Source organism: Stegodyphus dumicola, chromosome 1, assembly GCF_044657685.1.
Source record: "Stegodyphus dumicola isolate Sdum_Otavi_A_Nest chromosome 1, ASM4465768v1".
In the NCBI taxonomy this organism is placed as follows: Eukaryota; Metazoa; Arthropoda; class Arachnida; order Araneae; family Eresidae; genus Stegodyphus; species Stegodyphus dumicola.
Genome location: NC_140768.1, coordinates 79,999,113 through 80,026,753, shown reverse-complemented (window position 1 = coordinate 80,026,753; position 27,641 = coordinate 79,999,113). Strand labels below are relative to the sequence as shown.

The 27,641-nt window shown below is 32.8% G+C and overlaps 1 protein-coding gene across 7 annotated transcripts in view; it reads left to right on the top strand.

Moving 5' to 3' along the window:
- LOC118199634 (uncharacterized) overlaps positions 1–27,641 on the top strand; it is a 286,569-nt gene that overhangs the window by 183,474 nt on the left and 75,454 nt on the right. For all 7 annotated transcript variants that reach the window (XM_085816829.1, XM_085816806.1, XM_085816802.1 and 4 more), the window contains exons 2-4: positions 3,451–3,516; positions 7,154–7,248; positions 20,768–20,866. In XM_085816829.1, the coding sequence (XP_085672955.1) occupies positions 3,451–3,516; positions 7,154–7,248; positions 20,768–20,866 (260 nt within the window). The remainder of the gene's footprint in view (positions 1–3,450; positions 3,517–7,153; positions 7,249–20,767; positions 20,867–27,641) is intronic.

The window sequence follows — 27,641 nt, the reverse complement described above, 5'->3', positions numbered from 1 at the left end:
TCTTGAACTGAATTTTATGGTTTAAGTGCGAAGAACATGGTATTTAATAAATAAAGGTAACACACAAAATGTTAAAAAAACGTCCCTTTAGACGTAATTTAAAGTCTGAAACCTTTCAGATTTTTTAATTTAATATTATTATTATTTTCGGCAGCTATATTCCTAGTCATCTGATTACTGCACCACCAAACCGTCATTTAGTGGTTTTATGTTTTAGAGAATATGTATTAAACAAAATTTACCCAGTGCAGTGCCCATTAAATGCATCTTATAAGTATTCTAATCTAGTAATGCAGATGCTGTAAGAATGATTATTCGTAAGAATTATCTTATTTGCATTTCTTATGCTTTGTCTGCTGACCAGTCGTGATGCAAAACGGAATATATAATGGCATATATTTTTCGTTTTAAATTGACTTAACGCTATGTCCTTGTCTAACAATGAAGTTGCTTATATCCAGTATTCATCATATATCATCCAGTATTCATCATTTGTGCCCTGTTTGATAGCATGCTAACTCCAAAATATAGCTGGCAATCTGAGCTGAGTAGGTTTCATGTTAGAAATTTCTTACGCTAGATCACAGTTAATGTTGATAAGACATCCAGAATTACGAAATAATGATCCAGAATAAATCGTCTCAAACTGTAAAATGCAATGCTTGAAGGATCACCATTGTCTTCTTAACGAAGTACGAAATCTGTGGTATTATGTTTCTTTGTTTCCTTGCATATTTATTTTACTGGGTATATTATTTATTGTTTTGTTAAATATTAGGACCTTGATATTATTTATTAAAATAATATAGTAATGCTGTACTTTTTGAGAGCATATGCTGTACAATAATAGGCAGAGTTATTGAAGAAATTGTAGAAGGTGTATACGGACAGAAAAGAGACGTAAGGTTGAAAAATTCGAGAACCATTGATCCATGCATAGATTTGTTATTATGTTAGACGTAAGCTTCATTTAATACAAATTGTATAAAATCAAAAGAGAAAAAAAAATTAGGGATTCTTTTAATTTGCTTTGTTACGTGTTAGAATAATCTGTTTTGTAACTCTATATTTTCATCATCAATTTTATTCATTCAATTTTCCTCTAAAAGAGAATCTTCAGAGAAAAGTTCTTTTCCTTTTAATCTTAAAAGATCTCCATTTAAAAGAATTATAATTAGAGAGCGGGGCGTTTGTTCCGAGTTTGGAGGGGGGATACACATGTTAAGCAAACATCTATTGCTTGTCGCTTGTTCCTCCTCTTCAGTTTTAATTAAATACCTCATTTTCTCGCATAATAAGAGCGAAGTTTGTCTTGACCCTGACCTTCCTGCTGAGGGAAAAAGAAAATCATATTTCTGGGAATCTGGGAGCGATTCAAAAGCTGCTTTGTCTGCGAAAATGCTGCTGCTCTTGTTAAAAAGGGTTTTTTTTAAATGAGATTTTCTTGAATTCTGAGTTTCGAGGCTTATCTGGAGAATTCCTTTTTTTGCTGTTTTAATTAGCATTTCGAGCTCCTTTGTAGAGTTGCTGTAAAGAAAAAGAGGTCGACAAGTTACGTACCTTTTCTTATTATTTAAAAAAGCGAAGCGTTAGAAAAGAGCAAGAAATATTTATCAAAAACCATAGTTCTGCTCTGTTTTGGGGGTCTTGGAAGACTGGGTAAACAATTTTCTATTGCATTAAATTCTTTTTTCCCCGTATTTACAGTAAAGAAATGCGTGTGAGCTGAAAATCTTTTAAACACTTTATTTATTTCTTCTTATTTAAAATGAAAGGCCAGCGCTAAGACGATTGAGAACGAAAGTATGTGGTATTTATAATATGAAAATATTCAGATAGAACCTTGTTTTATTTATGTATCAAATACCAGAGAAGAAATAATTGGATAAATTAAATGTGTTGCTAGACTTTATAATAGTAATCTAAACGACAATTTTGATTGCACACTCTTGTATAAATAAAAAATCACAACATGCATACTTTGTTGTTTAAAAAATACTTATTTTTAATACGTTAATTGTTTATGCGTTTATGTGTATAATTATTCTTAAAGAAATTGTGAAATAAAATTATGTAATTAAGATGCGAAGTATATTAATTTAAAATATAATAATAATAAATAAATAAATAAGATAACGATGCCTAATATTTGTATACCAAATCTTTGAAACGTCCTTTACTAATTTCAGTGATATGTTAAAAAAATCAGTGCGCATAGTATTATAATTTAAACTATGTTTTACATTACTTCTATTAGCTGTAACATTAAAATAAAGTGAACTCATAGGTCAGCTGTAGCTTTCGTTCGGATGCTTGTTGATTTTGAGGTAAATCAGTTAATTGCTAAGAAGCGTGATTATTGCTTTTCATTTGTTACGTTTGGTAAGTAACTACAGATTATTCTCATAGGAAAGATAAGTGAAGGATCACATACCCAGTCGAATGGCAGTATTATGGTATTATTATGACTAGTTATGGGTAATATTATGAGATCATATCGATAATAAATAGTCTGATAGCGTAATATGACATGGCGTCTCCTTTTGAATATAGAACGGCTCCAGTAGGAATAAATATATTCGTTTTGTGAGCTATGTTATGCAAGATGATTAACATCAACTTCTATTTAATTTCGATACTGCTACAGTATCAATTCACTAATCTTCACACCTACAAGTGCTCAAAAAATTCTTTCACCCTATACTGTATGTATCTTTAGATGTTATGTATTGTCATCTGATGTTGTTTTTATCTTCAGATCTTCGAAGCGCTGTTAAGCGTTAAGCATTTATTATATTATGTTGTTATTCATTATTTTTATACAAAAGTATAAATAAAAGATTTAGATACTTAAGCAAGATATCTATCATCCATCATATGTGATGTGTAAAGTTTGCTTCAGGAAAATGGTTAATAGTTGAGAGATTAATCCAAAAAAGAAATGCTTCGTTTTCTGTTTTTTTTCTGGTTCGTGGTAATTTTTAGTTTGGAATAAAACCGAAATTAATTTTTTCGTAAGCGATGTTTCTATCGAAGTCTAGTGTGCAACAAAGTATGATAGATATTGCAGAAGAATACCGCTATTGCATTAAAATTAGAAGATTCGTGCTTTTATGAGAATAAGATAGTCTAAATATTCTGTGTAAGTATAATGATGTATCACAGAAACTTGTTTTACTAATTTCCGGCGAAAAAGCAAATTTTGTTCTTATGTATGCAATATAGCGTGATAATAAGATATATAACGTGTAATACCGAAATTGCCAATATTATTACATCACAATTTACCTACCGTAAGCTACCATCTTTTACTGCAGTAGAATTTTATAAATTGCTTTTATTATGAATGTCACGCCTTCTATGGTTTTGAATGGTAAAAAAAAAAAGTATTACATGTATATATTTGGTTTGTTTTTATTTGACTGAACCTTTTCTTTTTCTTTGTTCTAGATGTCCGAGGGTCGTCAGAGCCAAGTGGTTCTGCTTGACGAGCGGCGACTGGACATTCTTATCAAGGTAAGTTTTCAGTCCCTAACTCTAAAATCTTTTGGGAAATCGTGTTTGATTCTGCCGAAATGCAGTTGCAACCTTATACTAGTGTTTGGAAATGAAAATGAGATTTTATACTCTCATTTTTAATCATACGGAATTTAGAAAGAATGCATCTTCTTACTATAATTTATACGGCCAGGACATTTTAATTGTTTATACACTTTTTTGTTATCTTGCGATTGTACATTATACTTAGTATATTTAAATACGATGTTTTTTGTGTCTTAATTCGATGCTCTACAGATTAGCCTGATAACGTTTTTCTCTGCCTGTACCAAAGAACTACGGAAAAAGCTGTTGTACAGTGGATGAAAGGAATAAATTCTGGTGGCAAGTTGCTTTTTTATAGTACCTGGCATATAGTAAAGCTTTATTAAGTCATCTAATTCCTTATTGTTGATATTTGGCTAACAATAAAACTGTATTAAATAAATCAATCTAGTCATTTACTGGCTATATCCACCCTGAAGTTAAGATTTATTAATTCTTCCAATCATTTATTTACGAAACCAGTACAGAGTAAAGTTTAATTAAATTATCTATAGATAATACCCCTCCTTAGGAGAATTAGTATTAGAGTTGTTTCCAGTTGCCTTGCGTAATTAAGTTCAAAATAAATGTTTTCAAATCATGTATGGAATCTTTTTATTTATTTATTTATTATTATTTTTATTATTATTATTATTATTTTTTTCCCAAAAGATTTACTTCTATCTAGGAATCATACATAGGAAATGAAGAACGACAGATGCAATATTGATACCATGAAGTCTTCTTTGAGTAGTTTTCTATTCTTATTACGTCGGAATATCTTCATTTTCACATATTATCTTCTTGAATCCCTATTCTTATTTTATCTGAATTAGTAGAAAATTGTGCCATCATAATATTGGCATCGGGATATATTTAATTAATCTCCGATTTTCTTTAAAATCACCATCATTATCGTATGTATATGAAATAAGTATCTACTTATCCCATCCAAATAAAAACTTTTAGTAGTTCTGTTGCATATTGGCTGTTTCGTGTTTTATATTCTGGAGAAGTAATTGGATAAATTAATTACGGCAAAGCGCGCTGTTGCTAGCTACCTAAGGAGAGTAATGCCTACGTGGGGGAATTTTGAAGGGAAATCGGCTCGTTTTAAGTTGCATATGAGAAAACTACTAAAACGCCCATGCAAGTAGAATGTAAATAAGAGCTTGAGCTTTATTAGAACTTCAGAGGGATGACAATTAGTACAGTGGACAAGAGGAATAGAAATATAACTCCAGTGACACTGATCGTACCTCCAAAATCATCCATCAAATAGAAAGAAATTCTAAAGCAAGCGCGATCACCGAGGACACTTTAACTGGGAAGTGAAGATTGAAAATATAAAAATCCGTACAAAAGAAACGATAGTCGTAAGATCTTTTATTAAGCTTGAAGTACCATCTTAAACTGAGTTCTGAAGACAAGATCTATGAGCTCTTGACAGATGCCAGTTTATAATTTCACCGAAGATGGAGGAATAAAACTTCTCAGAAATGTTTAGTAAATTCCGTCTGATTAGTCCCAAACAGTGCATACTGAATATTCCAGATCATTCTTTAATCGTCTGATTTGACTATATTCCGCAACATTTTGTTAACACGAAGTCTCATTTTGTTACCAAGCGCAACAGATTTCAGCAGATGGTATCTTCCTTTCATTTAGAGCTATTTACTAGCTATCAACAGTTATATGCTTGCGATTTTATATGATATACCAAAATAAAATAGTTATGCATTATCTGAAAATTATGCAAAATAGAAAAGTGAAGATCTTTAAGTTTACAGTAATAGAAGATACAAAATACATGTGTACGAAATTCCAAATAGTATAAAATAAATATAAAAAAATTAGCAACATACAGTTTAGTTTGCATTAGTTTGTAACAAAGTCTTCACGCTTGTTGAAAATGTGAAAACACGAATATAATTCAAAGCTAAAATATTTTTGATTTATTATTGATATTTAATGTTTTTGCGCTTAATGTTGCTTTTCAGTAACAATTTAATTAATAAAAATCTTATTTCGCTTAATTAGCATATTTTCTATTTTTTGCAGCATTAGCAAGTTTTTTTGGAAACATATTCATCAATTTTGCTGCAGCTGCTTTTTTAGTTTTTTTCCACTCTTATTTTTTTATTACTTTTTGCGTTTGCTTTTTAAAAAACGTTTGCAGAATTTGCATCAAATAGTTAGTTAGTTCTGAAAAATGCTCGAAATAATAACACTTTTAGATCGATTTCTTGCATGCAGTAAATTTCATTTTAAGCTCTGGATTTCTAAAATCATTAAATGGACTTTTTCTGGCATCTTTGAACTCTGCATCTAAAATCTATAAATTATAACAAAGTAACTGACGTTTAAGTTAAAATTTTAATAAAATTTGGGTTTCCTGTATTTGTTTCGTTTTTAATTTCTTGGACTTTATATGATGCTTCATGAAGGAACAACAAGATATAGTTTAAATGAATTCATCCAGTTTTTGAAAGTCATTTATTATAGGCAAAATATTCATGAAAATAGGGTAGAAAATTTTACTTACCAAATCATGGCCTTTTCTGGGCATATCATAGTCTTAAACGTCGTAATTAAACAAATACTCGAAAATATTTAAGTTGGGGAAAATATTGCATTATTATATGAAATCCTTTTTTAAAATTTGAGTAAATTTGATAACAGTGTAATTTTTTAGATCGAAAGGTGTATGTCTTGAGCTTAGATTTATGGTTCAAAATTTTCATTATGAATAAAGGTCTTATTTTCGTGATGGGCCCGAGAGGGAAGAAATATTCAGAATAATACGCACTATGTTTTTATTAGCTCCGGTTGTCTATTTTGAAGTCAGTAGTACTCATATTTTATTTCGAATGTGTTTAAAAAAAAAAAGGTTTTGTGCATTTTAAGATGAAATGATATATCGTCATGCCTTAGTAAAGAAGACAGAATATAAAAGCTATGAAGCGCTAAATGTTTGAAAATGGTATTTTATTAGCTGGTTTAAAAAAATTTTGATCAATATGAAGACTGAAAAACGTTGATCATGTTTTGTAGAATTGTTTGAAAAACGAAAATTAAAAGAGTAGTAGAGAATTTAATAATAAATAAGAAAATGTATTATTTGTCGTTTTATGACGTATATTTTATGACGTATTAAAATTTGAAAGTTCACCAGAAGTAGTATTTTTTTATTTTACATTTAATGAATGAACTTTACAAAAATAATTAAATTTTGGTTTTTCTTGATAGTGTAAAAGAAATATCTGCTATTCATATAATACAAAACTAATACCTCCAAACTGGAAGTGTGAAAATAAATAAATAAAAGTATTTTTATTACAAATAATCTATTTTCCTAAAAAGTTGAATAGTTTTACTACATAAAAGTTCTTTATTTTAATTGAATAACTTGAAGATAAAGAATATTGTTAAAATAAAGTTTGTTTGAAGTTTGGAGGTTGTTTGTAAAAAGCTTTAGTTTTAAATAACTGCTTTTTTACAGTTGCTTGAACTGCAAGCTCTATAAGGGTATTGCACGTTAGTTTCAAGTTTTAATATTTTTTATTTTCAGCCCAAATTATATGCTGGCGAGCTTTTGGATATGGTGGCCTCTCATTTCAGCCTCAAAGAAAAAGAATATTTTGGTCTCGCCTACGTGGACGACACGTAAGATATTTTCATTCTTTTTAGTAACCATCGAAGAAACTACAGGATTGTAGATCACACAGAAAATAGCTATTATTTATGATAATCACAGTTTTAGAGTTTCAGTGTACCGAAGTGAATTGCCGTGTTTGAATGAATTAAATGAATTAAAGTTGTCTAAGGATATTTTAACTTCGTTCTCTACAATCATGTATGCGATATTTTAATGCTCTTTTATGGAAATATTTGGTTAAAATTAATTTAATAATTTCATGAAATTTCATAAGCAGTCTAGAGATTTTCTTATTACTAATATAAGTGGTTCATAGGAATACAAATATTTTTTCGCCTCTTTCATTTTTAGTTATATGAATTTATTATTTATGCATAATTATCTATTAGGAATGTATTGTACAAATTATATTGAATTGTAAAAAAAAAGTCTTTTGTATTGACAAACTTCGCTGAAACAACTTTCATTAGAAGTACATGTACACATTTTAATCTCAATTGACTCTAACCTCGAAAAATGCATTTGCCTGTTGTGCTAACATTAGTACCAAAACCTGGAAATTTTTTGTAAGGATTCTTTTGCCAAAACCACTATGTATATTAAGTCCATTGTGAATGCTTAGAATAAGAGTTGCAGTATTCTTTACCACTAATTGAAGATTTAATGAAGTCGCGTTAAATGTTATAGGGTTCAGTTTCTTGTCAGGGTAAATTAGCTTTGGGAAAAAGGCATCCAAGTTTTCTTTTTCTAGTCAGTCTGCACTTGCTGTACGACCATAAATATGAAAAATATCAAAATTATCAATCATTGTTTGAAATTTTATAGAAGCTTAATTCCATTAAGAGAAAGAAACGTATAAATCTGCTTAAATTATTTGTTTGAGGAAAATAATAAATAAAGAATTATTCTTTGTAGAAGAGAAGAAAAATATTTTAACCTTTCTGCACTTGAAGAAATTTATGCCCTCTAAATGTGATCACTTAATTGTCAAAGAAGTTGACCCCCTCCCGCCCAAAAAAACTGACCCGTGCATCTAAGCTAGAATTTATTCAAGACAGCCGAAAGCAGTTTTTCAATTTTTGATTCTCATTCCCTTCTTCAATAATTAAAAAATTGCACACAATTATTACAAAAAATAATACTTTACATGCTGATAAAATTTATCCTCAAGAAGTAATATTTGAATATCAGAATAATCTGAAAACGCTGTAGTATTCCATTTAAACGTAACAAGTGCTACAAACATGACATAAAAATGTAAAATAGTTTTCTTTTTTCTTATCTTTATACCCCTCCCCCCCAAAAAAAAAAAAAAAATCAACTGACAATTTAGTTGTTCATTGACTTTCCGTCTATGGTTCGCTATATCTCGCTCCCTTCTTTGAATAGCGTAGTCTTACTTATTTTATAGGTAACGATATCTCTCAATATTTTATTAATTGTAATATACTCTTGTGCGCATTATATTAGGCATAAGAGAGTTTTAAAAATGATTGAATATTTTATAAGTACCGGGCTTGCTATTTAAGCTGGTGATGACCTTAGTCAACTTTACGCGAACCAGCTTTATGAAGTTATTGAAATCCTTTTATCATTTGTAAAATATCCAGTAAAGATTCAGCGCATTTTTTTTAAATTAAAAGGTGCAGAATATTGGTTTTGTTTCCAACAAGGCTGGCTACATACTTTCCATTGATGTAACGTAATTATATCTCTTGGCCTTTATATATTTTCCATGGGCTATCAGTAGTCTTTGGTAGACAACCATAAAACTCTGTACATTCATTAATTAACCGACTCTGACATTCATATGAATAACTGAATTACCCGTATTCATTCATAACGGTAGGAAGACCTTTTATTACTACATGAGGCATTTGCTTTTAAGTATTGCTGTGTAATGTGCACAGTAATTTGTGCTAGCTTGAGTTTTAAGAGTTAATAAAATTCAACACTTTTTTTCCGTTTAGGAGACAGGTTAATTAAGAAAATATTAACATATTTTGGAAGTCAAACGATGCTATTCTCAAATGCTATCAGTTTTCGTATCGAGCCAGATTTTGAATAAATTTTAATCCTCTTTCCAGAATTTATAATTGGTAGTGAAGATAGTTGAGCAGTGGCTGTTGCATTTATAAGTCCACTGAGTCATTTATTTTTGAAGCCAAAACAAAATTAAATTTTTATAAATTATTAAACTCTGCCAGAGAGTCCGAAATTCATTTGAAATGCGAGTTAGCAAAAAGCTAAAAATAACGTCCTCTGAGAGTTCCAAAGAACCTAATTAATAAGTTGTTTCTCACAAGTAACCAGAGACAAAATCGAATGTTATTCTCTTTCGAAGCTTCTGTTTCTTTTGCGTTATTTTAAGAAGCCTTTTCAATACTAAAAGGAAAGATAGCTGAAATAAGAAACATTTCAGTTGCTAGAATTGTTATGTTTTTCCATGGTTAATTCTGCCCCTAAAAATTATCAAGTATTTCATTATTTGGGCTGAAAAAGGTTGTTAGAAGTAAAATATTTATAGAAATCCAGAAAAAAAAATAAAATTTAATATGCTTTTATAAACTACAATTTTGTAACTATGAAATGAATGCACAACATTTTAGTATAATTTAATCTTGAAGTAACAATATAAAGTTTAGATTAACTTACTTAAAAGAATAATTTATCTGGAGAATTCCCAGAACAACTTGCTAAACGTACAATAACAAGAATGCAATGATGATATAAACTGTTCTTATGTTTTTAGTTTTCAATTGAATTAGTGAGTGATTAATAAAAATTAATCTGTCCAATTTTTAAGATTAAAATCTTGATGATGCACAAACAGGCACTTTTGTCAAAAACCATTTATATAGCAGGTGGAGAAATTTATGAACAATCCAATGCATTATGCTTCTTTCCATGTGTTTGACTCATTTTGTTTAAGTTTTTATTCTAATTACGTAAAAGTGATCTGATTTTTTTAAGATGACAGTTTTCTTTTGGTCTTTTTCGCAATTTCATATTTCAGGTTTTCTTTGCTGCTCAAATTGAAAGTAATTCTTTAATGTTATATAATACGAGGTCTTAAATAAATTTTGAATTAAAAAATATAGGTAATAGTATATATTTCCTAAAGTTAAATAACTGGTTAAAAAACTGTGAAGAATATTGACCATCCTAAATAAATACCTTTGAGTCTTATAATTTTTATAATATCTACTCTGATTGCCCCCTCAATTTTTTACGCCAAGTTATTTGATAAATATATATAAATAACTGTATATTATATATAATAACTTTTATTCAAACGGCAGATATTTTATTAACGATCTTATTGCTACTGAGAAGTATCAAAATACTGTTAAGAAGTGTGTATGGGTTTACTGTGCGCTTTCCTTAAACAATACATTATTAAAATTTGAAAGATAACGCCATATGGTTGACAGAGTTTCATCAATTTCCGGTGCCTCAGTTTTCTTTTTTCTGTATTTCGTTTCGTGACGGAAAGGTGTGTCCTGACGATCTGAACCTCTAAGTACTTATAATTTTATGTAAAGAGACAGCTGATATCTACTGTATTACAAGATATCGCGTGTGGCATGGCCTAATACTCGTATAAGGTAATTTTCCATTCATGTGTTGGTTTTGAATTCAGTTCAGTTTAGATAACTGGTTTATAATGCGACGAGATATCATGCGCACAAATCTCTAATTATACTGTAGGTTGCATATATATTCATTATAACATGGTATCGCATACAGAATTTGAAATTTCCAATCCTATCGATTCATGCCACATTAAAAGGCAAACTGCTAAACAGTAAAATTCTGTGCTTCTTTTATATTTTACTTCAGCTGGAAAAGAGCTAGGAAGACGTATGTAAGTTTTTGTTGATCATATATTTTAGAGCATTGGTAGTAGCGATAGTAGCAATCCGATTGATAGTACCTGTTTTTTTTCAATGCTATAACCAGCAACCACTTGAGAAGAATTTTGGACTGACAAATTTTATGCTCCTTGTTTCTTGTAGGCATGGTAGTCGTAACATCCGCCCTTGCCTTACGCTTGGACTCAAGCCCTTGGGTTTGGTAGCTGCCTTCCGCACGCTAAGAACGACTGAGCTGTTACGAATTCAATAACATTAAATTTCATAACTTGCTCGTCAGGCGGGACGGACTGCGTCCTAAATAAATAAATAAATATCATAACTTCACAATATCTGTTACTAGTGTAATGGGTAAAATAACAGATTTTGGAAAAATGCAGAAAAGTTTAAAAAGTATAAAACATTTTTTTCATGCATGATTTCTGATGAAAATTTAACTTGCTTTGAGCTTGTAATTTGTATGTAAAATAATCATAATCGATTCAAAAGAAACGCAGTTCGTGTGAAATTGATGAAAAACATATGCATAGCCTATGCAATTTCTGTCTGAAAGCTCGATGTCTGAAGTAGTCAAGGTTAGGCGAAAGAGAAAGATTGAAGTACTTATAGATCATGTAATTACAAAGAAAAGACTTGATAACTGTTAAAATTGCCGGTAAGTCGAAGATATTGATTAAAGATTCCGTTATATTGACAATAATAAAAATAAACCTATCTGTTCTTCTCAAATTGACTAGTAATATTATAATGATAGCTTTCAACAGAACAGGTTTATTGATTTAAAGAAAAATTCTTCTTTTTAAAGTTACTCTTCCAATTTTTTGAGTTATTTCAGAAAGCATAAATGTCATAAAATTTGCTAGTTACATGATATATATCTCCACTCAGGACCCTTCTCCCTCCAAAAAAGGGTCATAGTAATTTAAGGTATTTTAAATCGTTAGCCAATTTGTCCTGAATGTTTTTTACTAAAATAAATTCACGTATGAATTTATCTTAGAGTAACTCTAGCTGAGTTACCTACACTTCATTAGTTAAAAACTTGGTAGTTCACTCCGAGTTTTGTTCCTAATGATTGCAGGGAGTTTTTTCGTTTATACTATATGTAACGTAAGTATGAGCTCTTTTCCTTTAGGAGGTTGTCCTCGAACGTGTCCTTTCGCATAAGCAGGTAATCCTCGTACGCTTTGTCATAATGAAGTAACGCATTGCAACTAAATTATAAAAGAAGGAAATAAAACGAAATTTCCCCCCAATGGCGGGCACTTGCTTTTAACGGCATTGGCCTCTACTAGGGCCAGAAGTGGTGGCCATTTTATTGTGGAGGCGTCTAATTAGGCGGCCACCATTACCTCCTATAAAGAGACAGACAATTTTACATCCATGCCTTCTCCGGGATTCGAGCACGGGCCGTTCGGTATGGCAGTCAAGCTCTCCTAAGTGCTATACCGTTTGGGCGGCAAACGAAAATTTTGAAAACTACTAGTGCTATTTTATCATGCTTTTAGCTTCCCAACAAACAGATAGCCCTAGTGTGCTTTGCTATATTCAAATAACCTAACCTAACTCAGCAAAGTCTTCGAAAGTTCTTTATCTTAAGATATTTAGTTTAAATGTGACTGATCACAAATGATTTTTAAAGTCTTGAACAATACTGCTAATATATTTTATTAGCAGCTGTTTCTTAAACAAGTATCTACTTTTAATTTTATTTATTGAAATCTTTCGGAAATATTATACATATGATCATTATATAAGTGCTAAGTAAATAAAAGGATAGTGTAGGTTTTACAACATGAAGCATTGTTAGCCATTATACAGATCATACGAAAATGCTTAGAAATTTGGGAACCATATCATACTGTACCGACTAAAGGAGAAACTATCCGTGCTAATTAATCATGCTTTCATTTTTATTTTATGCATTTATTTTTGATGAGAATCTAGATTAGCTCAGATGATGACGACTGCGTTTTATTTTTGCAAGCCATACCTGCTATCTGGATACGGCCGGAATTCGAACCTGCTTGTCGACATGGAATATGCAACTGAATTTGAGCCATAGTTAGTTAATAATTGTTTCTGAAACATTTTACGTTCATTAATTAATATGTATTAATTTCTTTTCAAATATGCATGAATCTTTGAAAGAGTTATACGAGGTTTGCTACTGGATATGTACGAAAAGTATAAGTTTTGTATTAGGGATTAAATTTTTAATTTGAATTCGTTGCTTCTTATAGTGCTGAAATTCTAAATGATGAACGTACAGCTATCAAACTAATGTCACGTATGAGCTCCAAGAGCTTTTTACGCTATAACCGCTAATTAGTATATTGAAAAATTTATGTGTGACTGATGAGATCGTGCTTTACGTTCTGATAAATGAGAAAACTTTTGATGGAAAATTTTTTAATTTCTTTGCACGAAAAATCCTGAAATTTACTCATAGAAGCACTAAATAATTTTAGACAAAATACACGGAATATTTTCGATGAAGTTACTGAAATGCACATAATATTCCCTGTAAATGAAAAATGATTTTACGAAAATTATGATATTCATGTCTCCGGCGCCTATGCCTTACCATTCGAAGGCCGAATTAAGAAGCTTGTGTAATGTTGTTGAACCGGACGAAAAATCAGCAGTCGCATAACAAAGTAACCTAACTTGATAGATTGTTTTGAATTAGGTCTTCGTTCTTTCCTGCTCTTAGGTTTTTCTTAAAGCATCAAAAATGAAGAAGTTCGATCGGAACTGCGATTTCAGTAAGTGATTCTTCAAAATCTTATATTTGATTGTCTGTTGACAGCTGTAATATCATATTGTAAGGAGAATCCCCTTTTTGGAGCAGCGTTTTTTTCTACTCTAACCTAGAATAAACCTTGTTAAATTTAATGATGTATTTGGAACAGTGCTAGGCGGATGTATAAATCTTACCCGTGAGACATTTACTTTCGAAATACCACAAATGGCAAACTCCAGAACTCATGTTATGGAGTGAAACTGTTTCATCCAAACTGCAGAAGACAGCGGCTTCTCCTCTTTTGCCTGCATCTTTATACGTAACGCTTTGCGCCGTCTCCTGAGCTATCACGATTTCCATCCTGACAGCTGACACTCGCAGCCTGTTTCCGTTTTTGAAACACTTCTCTTGTCCTCCTGCCACTGAATTGTTCCGGGGGCTCACTCCCTTGCCAAAATACCTCGCGTGCTTCCTGTCGTCGGGGAGAGCGAAAAAAAAAAAAGCCAACGGATGCATGTTTCCTTGGATCAAGAATTTGTCGGAACGGAGAATTTGTGTGCATCAGCTGTAGGTCGTTACGGTTACCTGGTTTGTGGGTGGTTGAGGGTTTCGAGTTGTGTCAGCACCTGTTGTTTTAGATTTTTTTCCCGCCCAAGACGAAAGATCAAGAACCTTATATATGCATATGGAGTTGTCGAAGCTTTTTTAACTGTTTACTTTTTCAGTGAATTATTAAACTTTTATCTAACCATTAGTTTTTATTTCGTAAGTCGCTTAAAGATGTCCACCATCATGAAAACATTTAAATAACAATATATTATGAAGAATAAACTTTTTATTGCTAGTTCAAGAATTCGTAGTGTAATGGATCTATTTAGGATTTCAAGTAAGTGTTTTAAAATTCGGTTTCAGGTTATCAGATTTAGTCTTATAGCATCTTGTTTCTTTATGTTCCTCTTATCCCCCCCCTTTTTTGGTAACCAAACTTTTATTGCAGAAACAGCACAGATATGTACTATTGATTTAAAGTGAAGTTATATTTCTGAGCAGAAGTTTTGCCAAACATATAAATTGCGCATCCATTTTTGGATAAGTAATTCCCCGCTGTTTTGTTACTAATTCTTAAAAGATCAGAATTCTAGATGATGGCCTTTGGGCACAAGATATATACAAATGTTGAAACATTTTGACATTAGAAATATTATATTGCTTAGTCTTCCCATTTCTTGCTTCCTGTTTTGTTACTGTATAACAGCATTTATCATCAACTCAGCCTGGTTTTGATACAGATCTCAAAAGTAGTGTTACCATTGACAGAGTCTTAAAAATGTTACTATTTGATATTTTGTTAGATCTTTATCTTTCAAATTAAAATATATTTAATACTGCTGTATGCAGTATATACGTTTCTAATGTTTTTAGTCTGTATTCATTTTTTAATATCTGGAATTGATGAAATTTATAATGCATCTGATTCGTATGATTTATAAACTCATAATTTTCATATATATTTTCATTGTTATTGTAATTAATAAAAGATATATTTAAAGTTTTATATTGCTGTGATATGGAGTAAAACTTTTCTTCCGCCTAATAGCGAGTTTTCTAATGAAATGCTCGATGCTGATATTTTATGCATGTAACAATTTTCCATGTCACCTCTAGTCCATCTTCGAGTGATTTTCGATTAGTAGAAATACCTCCGAGGTCATATATTAATCACTTTGAGAGGCCTTTGTCGCATTTGGGGTAGTTTGGTGTAAGACCTCTTTGTCAACTGCGCACCGTATTTTTAATTGTTTAATTGCATTCTTCACAGTAACCAAATTCTTTTGTGATGCTTTGTTGGACCTGAATGTCAGTGCTAAGAAATGAGATCTTTAATGGATATAATGAAATATTATCCAAAATTATCAGTTCCATTATTTTTCAATCTTTTAAAAATTTTTCGTCGCTAATAACCTTTAAGATTTTGTGCCATGAAATCCACTATCGCATCACATCACATTAATAAAATGTAAATTAATGAAGTGAATCTATTAAACTTATACTATCTACATTTTACACATCATAAAGGTATTTAATAATTTTTAATGTTGTGAAACCACTATCAATATCGCTTATTTGATCTGTCGCATTTAAAATGAATATGCTATTATGACAATTAATTTTCTAATACCTGACGTCAAAGATATCTCATCTTTTGTGTGCGAGTCAACATGAATTGGTACAGCTGATAATATCGAAGTAGAAATTCATATTTCTGATGCTACGGTAAAAACACCATACACAAATTATGCATTCTGAGCTGTTAGAGTTACGATTCTGTGCTTAAAAAGAGCCGTCGAAAGGATTTTGTGCAAAGAGAAGTTTTAAATAACTTAAAGGAGACATTTTTTAGCAAATTGGTAAATGCATCTAGATGTAATCTTCAAATATGGGATTGATAATTGCTAATAAGAATATATTTAATTGCAAACATTGTTCATGCAAATTTGAACTTAAATAACTTACAAAACTCAACTTTATCCTAGAAATCAAATTCTTAGGTAATATTTAAATTCGAAAAAGACCCAGTAAGTCTTAAGCATTCTTAAACAATTTAGAGACGCAGTCAAAATTTTCAATAAAAATCTTGTTAGACTTGTAATAATAAACTTATCTTTTTCTTACCAATTTCTCCAACAAGAGGCATAATTATTCACTTTGGCAAATCCTGCCTTTATCTCCAAAGTGCATTGAGCTAATTTTCATACCAAATAAAGCTGATTTAGTCCAAATGGTAATTTAATGCGTAATAATTAAACTCTAAATAGTTTGTATGGTATGCTGTATCATTTAGCTGTATAATGGTCGCATACTGATTTTCGAAAAAAAGTGTAAGGGGAAAATATTGACTTATATAATATCCATATTAGCATTGTTATGAAGGAACCTGGAATATTGTGCTAGGGCAGAAAAAAAAGTGCGCACGGATGATCTCATTGCGGACTGGATAAAATTCATGAGCCTTGTTAACTTTAGGAAGCATGTTCTAAAACACCTTTTGCAGAAGTAACAGGTATCTCAAAATCGATGGAACTGAAGATGATTTATTGTGGGAAAAGTGTTCCCGATCAAGGTGGTGAAAATAACAGCTAAATCAATATTATTTACTCGCTAGAATGTGTGTTAAAGAACAAGAGCTGCTATTAAGCATTCATGTGTTTCAGTAATGAGCAGTGAACTTTGTTTTTACTAATGTATCTAAAATAATTGGTGGGGGGAACTTCTGCTGAATGCATAAGGTTTCTTTTTGCTTTGAAGAAAATAACTTAAAATTGCATTGTTGTATGAGTTACTGGTAGATTTATTTCACTGGGTTCAGATCCCGGCAAACGGGCTGGCTAATAGATGTTTTCGTGGATTTCTTCATGCGTAACAATCATGCTATGCAATCCAGTTTCCCTTAGAAAGTCCTCCACGAAGGTAGCCCTCCCCTTAGGCAGATAGCCCTTTAGAGTACTTTACTACAATCAAATAAACCAAACCAAACATTTATTTTATGCATATTTTGCCTTTCAAGAGTTTATTATGGTCTTTCCATGAGAGAATAAGCTTAAATTATCGAACTTAGGAAACTGAATGGCCTATGCAATGCCACAACAAAGAATTTGCATTAAAAACATTGGATACAAAGTGCGGATGGTACAGAAATTAGGAAAGTACATAATTTTTGAAGTAATTAAGTAAGTGATAACTGTAGCTATAATTCATTCAACATTTATTTTTAATAATGTATGCAAATGAAGTGGTAAAAAGGAGTTTTCAAGAAATTTAATGATACGCTTTTTACGCGAAATAAACAGAATTTGCTTCAAAATCGAGTATGGTTGAAACAGTACTGAAAATGAATTGAAGTCGACCAGTATCTAAATTTATATTGAATTATCTAAAAAGCACTTATTTCTAATATTGAATTAAATAATGTATATGTCTTAGGGAAAAAAACCCAGAAATTCTTCTCAAGAGTTCATATTTAAATCCTGGCAAATGGTTGGCTGCGTGGGCGTTTTCGTGCTTTTTTCTTATGTGTAACGTGATTGTGAGCCCGTTTTCCTTAGAAAGTCTATCATGAAGGCATACATTTCCTTAGGCAGATAACCCTAGTGCGCTTTGTCGTAATCCACAATAATCCAGTCCTCTAATAATGCTATATGCTTTAATAGCCATATTTTGTTTATATATTAATGATATAATAATAAAAAGAATTTTATTGCTTGTTTTATCATTCATTGTGTGCGTTTTGTCTTCTCCGCTGTCACTGAACAAAGAAACATTTTCCTGAAATGTAACTTAAGTGCTAATCGTTGTTTGATTAAATGGAAGAACGAACGATGCAATCAGCTGCGAACTTTTGCACATGTGTTTTTCAGTTATTTTCCCTCTATTTCCATCCCCCGTTCCCTCCACTTTCGTTTGGTGGTATACTGTCTATCCCCCCTGGAGCTCTTCCTCATTGGTTACGCAATCACGCCGTGCTGTAGAGTTTTCTCTCATTATGACGTCATTGTCCCGAGTCGTCTGCTCTGTCTTTGACTCACCGGAAGCGAGATGAAACAGAACACACGCGGTCGGAAAAAGATGTCTTGTGACCGACGTGATTTCCCATTATATTTTTTAAAGTGTAAATACATTAGATGGAGGTAACTTTTTGTTTTAGTGAACTTGCGGCTAGGTCTTTTGAAAAATGTAAGTGCGTTTATTTATTTATTTAAAAAATTCTTTGTTTGAAAAATTTTATGTATATTAAAGTATTTATAAGTTAGGAATATATATATATATATATATATATATATATAAGACTTCGTTTTCGGTAATTTTCTTTTAATTACATCTGTTATCGTAGTTTATATTGTTTATTTTGTTATTCTAAAAATAACCAATTTATTTCGAAACTTTTGAATAAAGCTTTTCAGGAATTTACTTTTCGAAGGCTGTTTTTATCGTAATGTAAAGTGATCAACTTAAAAAATAATATAGGGTTTTTATGCACAGATTAAGAGAAATTAAGAAAGTTCTTCTTTTTTAACTTAAAACCGATTTCTTGGTTCTTTTGGGGAAGAAAAAATATTATACATGCTGTGTGTAATTAACTAAACTGATTGATTGATCATGAGTTTGCCTTCGAGCATATGAAAATTGAAACTTTCTCTCATTTATTTGAGTTTTTTATGTTCATACAGTCTCTAATGTGTTCATTGGCAGACATTTATATCTAGAATATTAAAAAATTAAATATCACAGTAACATATTTTTAAGTATATTTGAAATCACACTTGGATTGTGATGGAAGTAATCTTTGTGTTAACGTATGTGGCAAGTTGTGTTTTCAGATGTATTAATTTCTGGATAACTTATAGGCATCCCTTGCGATAAGATGAGTGAAAAATGTCTAATTACTGAATTGTATTTGTTTTCTTACCTGAATTCTTTAGCCATTGTTCAGACTCTTATATGTTCGAAAAGAAAAATTAGTTATATTGGAAATAATTGAATATTATTGTTTATATTATGAATATTTCTTACGTCAGTGTAATTTCAGTTTCTGATATTGAGTACGTCCCTAGAGATATTCGTTCAAAATTTCTGAAGCTTTACATTGCATTGCATTATACTATTTTACGTTACGTTGCCGTCTATTTACTAATGGTGCCTCTGTGCGGTATGTTGCATGGCCCCACATGGTGAAAATCAACCTAAACTAGCAGTAATCATGCTCAGCGATAAGCGCTATTCTCTGTCGCTTCTAAATTCTGTCATTTAGTCCTCTTTAAATTCGAGAAATTTTGCCACTCTTGTATCCTTTTGCCCTGTGCGGTCTCACCGATTCTGGCATTGGTCCTGCCAGGAACCAGAGACCTTCACGGTCAGCTGTATCTTTCGATTTAACTGTGTTTTAATAAACTGCCCTGTTATCCATCTCTGTATTATAAAACTGTATTCTAAAACTTGAGGAATTAATACTGTATGCATCGTTTCTAGAGTGTTAATATTAGTCCGCAGTCTCAGCATCAATACAGTCAGCTATTTGAGTACTTTTCTAAGTTTTTTTCAATATGTTTGTTATTAGTAATTTCAGACGTAAGAAACTTAATATAAACTCTTCGGATATTTATCACAATCTATAAATTGCTTTAAAATGATTTCAGGTTTAAAGTACTTCATAAGGTTTGTAATAACTTATGGAGTACAGCTGTTGACAGTATCAATACTTGAATGCCCAAACAATGAACTGATTTAAAATCCATGTATAAAATCCCTATATTATTTTTTATTTTGATCACTATACATTACTATGAAAATAGCTTTCGAAAAGTAAATTTCTGTAAACGTTTGAAGTAGTTTTACATTATTGGTACATCTTTGTTTCGTAAATGTCGAAATCAGCATCGAATTCAAATTTTTTTCGTCAGCAGGTTTAATGCGTTATTTATTTAAAAAGAAGGTTTAATACGTTATTCGTACTTCATCAGAATTGGGAGAAGATTGTAATATCTAACTTCTTTAGACCTTAATGCTGAAAATTATTTATCCGATTAGTGCGGGGGAGCTTGCAAACTCAAAAGGCAATCCTCTATTTTATTATATTTTTAAAAAAATTATGCATCTTAACCTTTAACGAAAATTTCTAAGGAATTAACTGAATTTCTAGTTAATTTATTTGACAATATTGATAATTTCTTTGATGAAATAAGTTTAGGCAATTTTACTCCCTGCAAAGCCAACATCTTAACTGAAACTGTTGTGTGCGTTTAAATGGAAACTAAAATGTTTGAAACACAGTATTTGAAAACTTTGACGTATCTTCTTTTATTGGTGTTTTACTGCTTGCTGTTTTGTAATATTATTTTATATTATTCACAGCGGTCACTACAGTTGGTTGCAGTTAGACCGTAGAGTGTTGGAGCACGAATTTCCCAAGAGGTCGGCACAGTCTACTCTTGTCCTTTACTTCAGGATAAAGTAAGTGTACTTATCTCTGTTCTTTCAATGATGCTATTATTTTTTAATAATACATGTTGCTTTGAAAGACGGGTACTGAAACTTTTCAGGGAATAAGTATAGCTTAATTCGTCTTTGCTTATAATTCGTGTTTGCTTTGTAACTTTTTCAAGTGTCAAGAGAATTGGCAAAATAGGAAACAAATTGAAAGAAAAATACTACAGGCCGATTAGAAATAAAGCACGAAGCCTTATTATTCGTTAAAAAGTCTGAAAAACTTATTCGATTCTTTTAGTGCCTTACCCTTCTCATGGCCGCTTGATTACCGTCTGGCCTAGGCTCAAAGATTTTAGAGCGCTCACAAATCGTATTTTTATTTCTTATAATGCTGTTTTTGTCATAGAAAAAATCTGATATGTACTTCACACAACTTCCTTCTACGGAATATTAAATTATACGCAATTTTCCTTCACTTCATTTAAACATATTGAAGTAACAGTTCACGAATTTTGAATTAAATCTACTTCGTCGATAGCGCATAAACCGCAGTAGAATAAATGCACTCTTTAAAGTTCACTATATTTATTTACCATTACGACACTTCGGCGCTACGTTCACTTAACAGCATTAACATTCATAATAACTAGCGTGCACAAAAATTATATCATTTGAAGAATTACCACAAGTTCTTCATCAGAATTGGATCATCAGATACTTTATAATAAATATACTTCATCAAATACTATATAATAAATATAAAACGATGTATAAATTAAACAAATAAAAAAGAAACATTTTTTCGCAGATTATTTAGCGCACCTTACGGAATGCGCTACTTAATTCAGTTCTAACTTCGCGGCAAAGCAAAAATACATAAAAATTCAAAATATTTTCATTAAAATTTGAAAGCTATATGAAAACATAAAACACCAGATACAGTTAAAGCAATTAAAAGAAATTTACAATTAAAATTACAGTTTCTACTTCAAAACAAGGCAATAACTTAAATGTTAATTCCAGAATGACTTAAGCATAATTTAATTCGCAATAATACACTCACGTCCATAAATTAAGGATAATGCAAAATCAGGCAAAGGAAGAGTTAGAAGCAAAACAAATTTGACTTATTTGTAAAGCTTATTTATTAAACAAAAGGTAAAGAGCAAAAAAAGATGCTATATGTTTGATATTATTAAAAAAATTAGCGATTTTTTCTCCTTGGAGCAAATTACAAAAAAAAACCTAGTTACAAAAAACCAATATTACATGGTTGGTATGATTGTTAATACATTGTATATCTCCCAGACGATGCAATGCAGACCGTACAACGCCTAGGCATGCTGAGTATCAAATTATCGATCTGATTTTGGGGGATATTACACCACTCAAAAAGCAATGCTCTCCTACTCTTTAAGTTCCGGTAGACATGTAGGAGGAGGTTGACGGGCTGCAACTCGTCGGCCAAGCATGTCCCACACGTGCTCTACTGGATTCAAGTCCGGAGAGAATGCTGGCCAGTCCATACGGGTGATGTCCTCCGATTGAAGGCATTCGCTTACGATGTTTGCATATTGAGGACGGGCGTTGTCATCCATAAACACAAATTGAACGCCCATGGCGCCCCGAAACAAACGTACATGTTGTTCCAGAATGATGTCCCTATAGATTTCGCTTGTCGTGGTTCCAATTTGAACATGCAGGTCAGTTCTGGAACCCAGAACAATTCCACCCCAAACGAGCACTCCTGCACCACCGTAACAGTTTCGTTTAATGATGTTTTCTTGGTGGTAACGGGTACCTGGAGCTCTCCATATGAAAGTTCGGCGAGAATCAGACTGCAAGCTAAACCTGAACTCGTCGGAAAACATCACACAAGCACACTGTTGCGGTGTCCACAATGCATGCTCTCTACTTAAGGCTAACCGCAGGTGACAGTGAGTTGCAGTAAGTGGAACGCATCTGACAGGTCTACCAGCATATAGACCGATTTGCCCTAAGCGTCTATACACGGTCTGCCTTGAAATTGACGAAACAGTAGCTGAAGAGAGCTGACGAGACAGGTCTGAGGCTGTGCTCTGCCTGTTTCTTTTGGCAGTAACTGCCAAATACCGGTCCTCATTCGGCGTTGTAACTCTGGGACGACCTGTGCTGTAACGTCTACTCACATTACCATCATCTTGGAATCGTTGCCAAAGCCTGGAGATGACACTCTGGGCAATTCCAAGTTCGTGTGATACTTCCAGTTGGGTACGCCCACATTCCAGACGGCCGATAATTCTACCACGTAAAAAATCATCCAAATGTGTCCTTTGTTTCATAACTATTCGGTTATTGCACTGAAATGCTTATAAAGCACCTGCGAACAATTTTACTTCTTTGCCTGTATTCCTTATATATCACTCTCTTAGACTCTCGTCATTGTGACGTACCATCGGTGTCACCTGGTTATTTCCTGAAATTTGCATGAGTCTTGAAGATGTGTGTAGTGATTTTACAGGTGATATATTTATTTTAGAGCTCGATTTCCGCGTGACTCCGAATTATCCTTAATTTATGGACATGAGTGTAAAAGGAGACGTTACTTTGTTGTTGCGAAGCTTAGTTTCTCTAGATTGGCAACAAATTTACTAGTCTCCTAAGTTTCAAATGTAAACAAACATGGCTGCCATGGTAATCAGAAATTAGGCTTAGCCGCAATTGAAAAAACTTTTAACTTGTTGACACTTCCACAATTATTGCTTGCAGGTTAAATAAAGGCATAAAAATCTTAACCAGAACAGCATAATTCAATCATTTTAAAGGGAAAAAAAAAAATGTACAATTTACAAACATATAAGAACAAAGAAACTGAGCTCGTTGAGCCGAGTAACAGAGTGGATATATTACTTTTGGTGAAGCGGATTACAACCAAAATGGGAGGTGCACATCTACATGTTATACCAGTCCTATGTACAAAATTTTAACTTTCTGAGGCTACTCGTTTATGAATTATGCGACATACGGACTTTCATATGTACGTACAGAAGCCACGAAAAAAATCTCTTCAGAATTCATTTTAAAGCAGTTTTATAATTTTTTTGGAGGAAAAGAATGTTTTATTTTGTCCTTACATACAGATATCACGGAAATACATCGTTAAATTGCATTTGAAAGAGGTCAAAGTGGGATATTTTCGTTGAAATATGATACCCGAAATTTTTCTCGTTTAAAATACTTCCTTTTTACTACGTAGAAGGAAGTAGAAATAGGAAGAGGAAAGGTTTCAGTAGAATATTACATAATTTATTGCCGCTGATAATTTTAATTTTGAAGCAAAAATTGTAAGCATTGTAATATATTTCCTATATTATACACGATTAAATGTGTAGTTACTTTTTTCTAATTCACCTGTTTTCTACATATTTGCATTTTCACTTGGTGAATAGTTTTTCCCAATAACTCGTTATATATTTACAAGCTCTGTTACTCTATTGTCTGTTCTGTCTTTCTTCTTTAAAATTGAAAATATTTCGCCAATTTCCGTAGTTCTGTTTCCCCATTTCTTTTCACTTGTTTGCCCATTGTTTATTTATAGGTTCCTTTAATTTAAATAACTAGTTTATGTTTGGAATGTTTACTGTCACTTCTGTATTTCCATTTTACCCCAGAACGCAGATTAAGTTCGCGTGTATTTAAGTGATGGTTTGGGATTTTTAAGTCAGAACGTGGTCTACTGCTTGAAACTCACGTTACAAGTTTTGTTGTTATATATAAGAGTTCCTGTGTTCGGGATTGCATTACTATTTGCCGATAGTTAAATTGATGTCGGTGAATTCCGAGCCAACTTCGCGATTAAATTGCTCTATGTAGCCATTGGCTATTAGTTATTTAAATTTAGCTTTAGATTTGAATTTCTTCTTGAACAATACGTTTAATACGTTTCTCGCTATAAACGCTGGCGGATTTGTAAGCACCATGTGCTTTCTGTTCATCTGTTTGAGTTTAAAATAAAAGGGAATTTTACACTCTTCTCAAGTTTTTTACTTCCTTTTAGACTTAGTAATAAGTCGCTTTACGTATTTCTACGTTTGATTACAGTTTAAAATAGTGAAAGACGTCCGATCTTCTAGAATTAGGTTCTATAATTGACCGAGCTATTGCGAAGAGCAATGTTGCCGGTTCCAGAATTAAAGCCCAAGGTCACCTAACATAAAGAAATCCGAACGTGGAGAAAATCTCAGATGAGAAAACGGAGAGAAGGGGAAGAAGAGAAGTACCAAAAGGAGCAAGACAATCCAATCGGACAAGTTCGCCAAATGTGGTAGCTTTCAATCAACGATCATAGCTTTCAAGGAGGACCCAAGACAATGCAAATCAATGACAACAATATGAGAAGATACACTACAGCAATGGTTCCAATGACAAATTCAAATACAACTAAACAACCTCAATCAATAGTGCTAAATACAACACAATTTTAATACAACTATTCAAAGCAATGCACTACAGCAAATCTACAACAACCTAAGCAACCTATTTACAACACTATTATATCATAACAATGCGAACACTCTCACAGCATTAGTTTTATCAGTCTTCGAGAATAATATTCAAGTTACAGAAGAACTTCAATCAAAATCAGATGCATTGGAAATATAAACAGCTACCAATTGAGGAGCTAAGTGAAAAAGTTGTTGTCTCCTCCCATAAAGGTGTGAGCTGCAAGTGATCTAGAACTTCTATCTTCGAAGAGAATTTCATAATTAAAGACTTGGAAGTAATTAACAAAGTCACATTGCACAGCTTTGTTGAAGAATTTTTCATTAGATATTCTGATGTAATCTGGAATCGTCACAAGTTTTAAGTCTCTGTGTAAAAGTTTATTGCGGATAAGATAGTGTGAATCAGTAATAATGCGCAGAAATTTGTTTTACACTACTTGTAATTGATGCAGTTGAGTTTGAGTGACCGTGTTCCAAGCAGGAGCAGCATAACAAAGTATCGGTCGAATGCAAGTGGTATATATATATATATTTTTAGTACGCAAGCTAAGATTTGAATATTTTCCGATGACCGGGAGAAATCTGCATATTATGCCCATGGCTTTGCTCTTGACACTATTAATGTGGTTAGACCATACACTGCTGGCCACCCAAATTGCAATACCAAGAAAGACGAGATATCGCAACAAAATTTATTTAGTAGATAACATGTTGACCAAGTATCAAATGATTAAATTTATAGACTTCTGTGAAGTGTGGTTCCTTCCAGAATCAGTAGCCAGAGTAGCCGCCCATTGTTGGAGATCACCGCTGCCACACACCTCGGCTTTGATTCAGAGAGACTTTGAATGTGTTCTTGGGGTACAGCAGACCAAGCAGCTTCCGCTCGTTGCCAATGTTGATCTGGTGTAGCAGCTTAAGATGTAATCTGGGTCGGTCGTTTAGCAGCCATGGACCACACGTTTTCTATCGGCGAAAGATCCGGACAGCGAACCGGCCAGGGAAGCAATTCAATCTGGCGATTGACGAAGAACCCTTGGACAATGCGTGCGACGTGTGGTCGCGCATTATCATGTTGAAATATGGCTGTGGGCAAGCCCTGAATATAAGGTAGGACAACAGGGTCCAACACCTCGGACATGTAGCGCTGGCTGTTTAAATTACCGGCAATGCATAGTAGAGGAGTGCGAGAGTGATATCCAATACCGTCCCATACCATAATATCCGGTGCAGGACCAGTGTGGTGGTGCATAACGCAGCTGTTCAGCATCCTCTCTCCACGGTGTCTACAGACTTGAATCCGACTACCCTGGTGTTGCAGACAGAAGCATGACTCGTCAGTAAAGACAATTTCATTCCATTCTGCCGTCCACATTCTTCTTTCATCACACCATTGGCGGCGGAGACGTCTGTGGTTCTGCGTCAAGAGTAGACGAAGCAGTGGACGTCTTGCGGACAGACCACTCCTGTAAACGGCGTCAAATGGTACGCGCAGACACTTTATGATGTGTTACAGACTGAATGTGCTGTGCTATGGTTTGTGATGTGACTGAGCGACCCGTCACTGCCATGCGCACAATGTTCCTGTCATCACGTGAAGTGGTGCACTGAGGTGGATGCGATCGAACACGTTGGTCCGTCGTAACCTCCTGCATCCAACAGTCACATATCCGCATTACAGTTGTTTGGTTTCGTCCAACACGACTACCGATTTCCCTGAAAGATAACCCACACTCTCGGTAAGCCACTATCCTTCCTCAGTCGAACTCGGATACTTGATCAAACGATGATCGCTGTTTACTACGAGGCATAATTGATCGTTTTTTTTTTTTTTTTGAAAAAATCACAAGAAAAATACAATTGCCGAACTTGAAATCGTCGAAAACTCCAAGCCTTAAATAGCGCTTTGAAGTGGCCCCACAGGCGTGCGTGATGTGCGTCTGCGCTGAAATTCTAATCATTTGCATATCTCACCTCCGCTAATGCATGCTGTAAATTTCATGTTATTTGCATGCTTCCTTCAAGGTCTTGCATTTACGGTAGCCAGCAGTGTACTTGTAATCTTACTATCTTGCTTTTCCTTTGAACATTTATACTTAATTTACTTTCCTAGCATGATGTTTTGTTCAACAAATCCCTCTTTCTCTTTATGCTTTGACAGTGGCGTAGCAAGCATGATTGGCGCCCGGGCAAAATACCTTTTTGGCGCCCCCCCCCACAATAAAAAATTTCAGTAATATAATGTATAGAATATATTCGTAATAATAAAATGCTGAATCTGCCATAAAATACTCTATTAAGAATAGTCACTACCT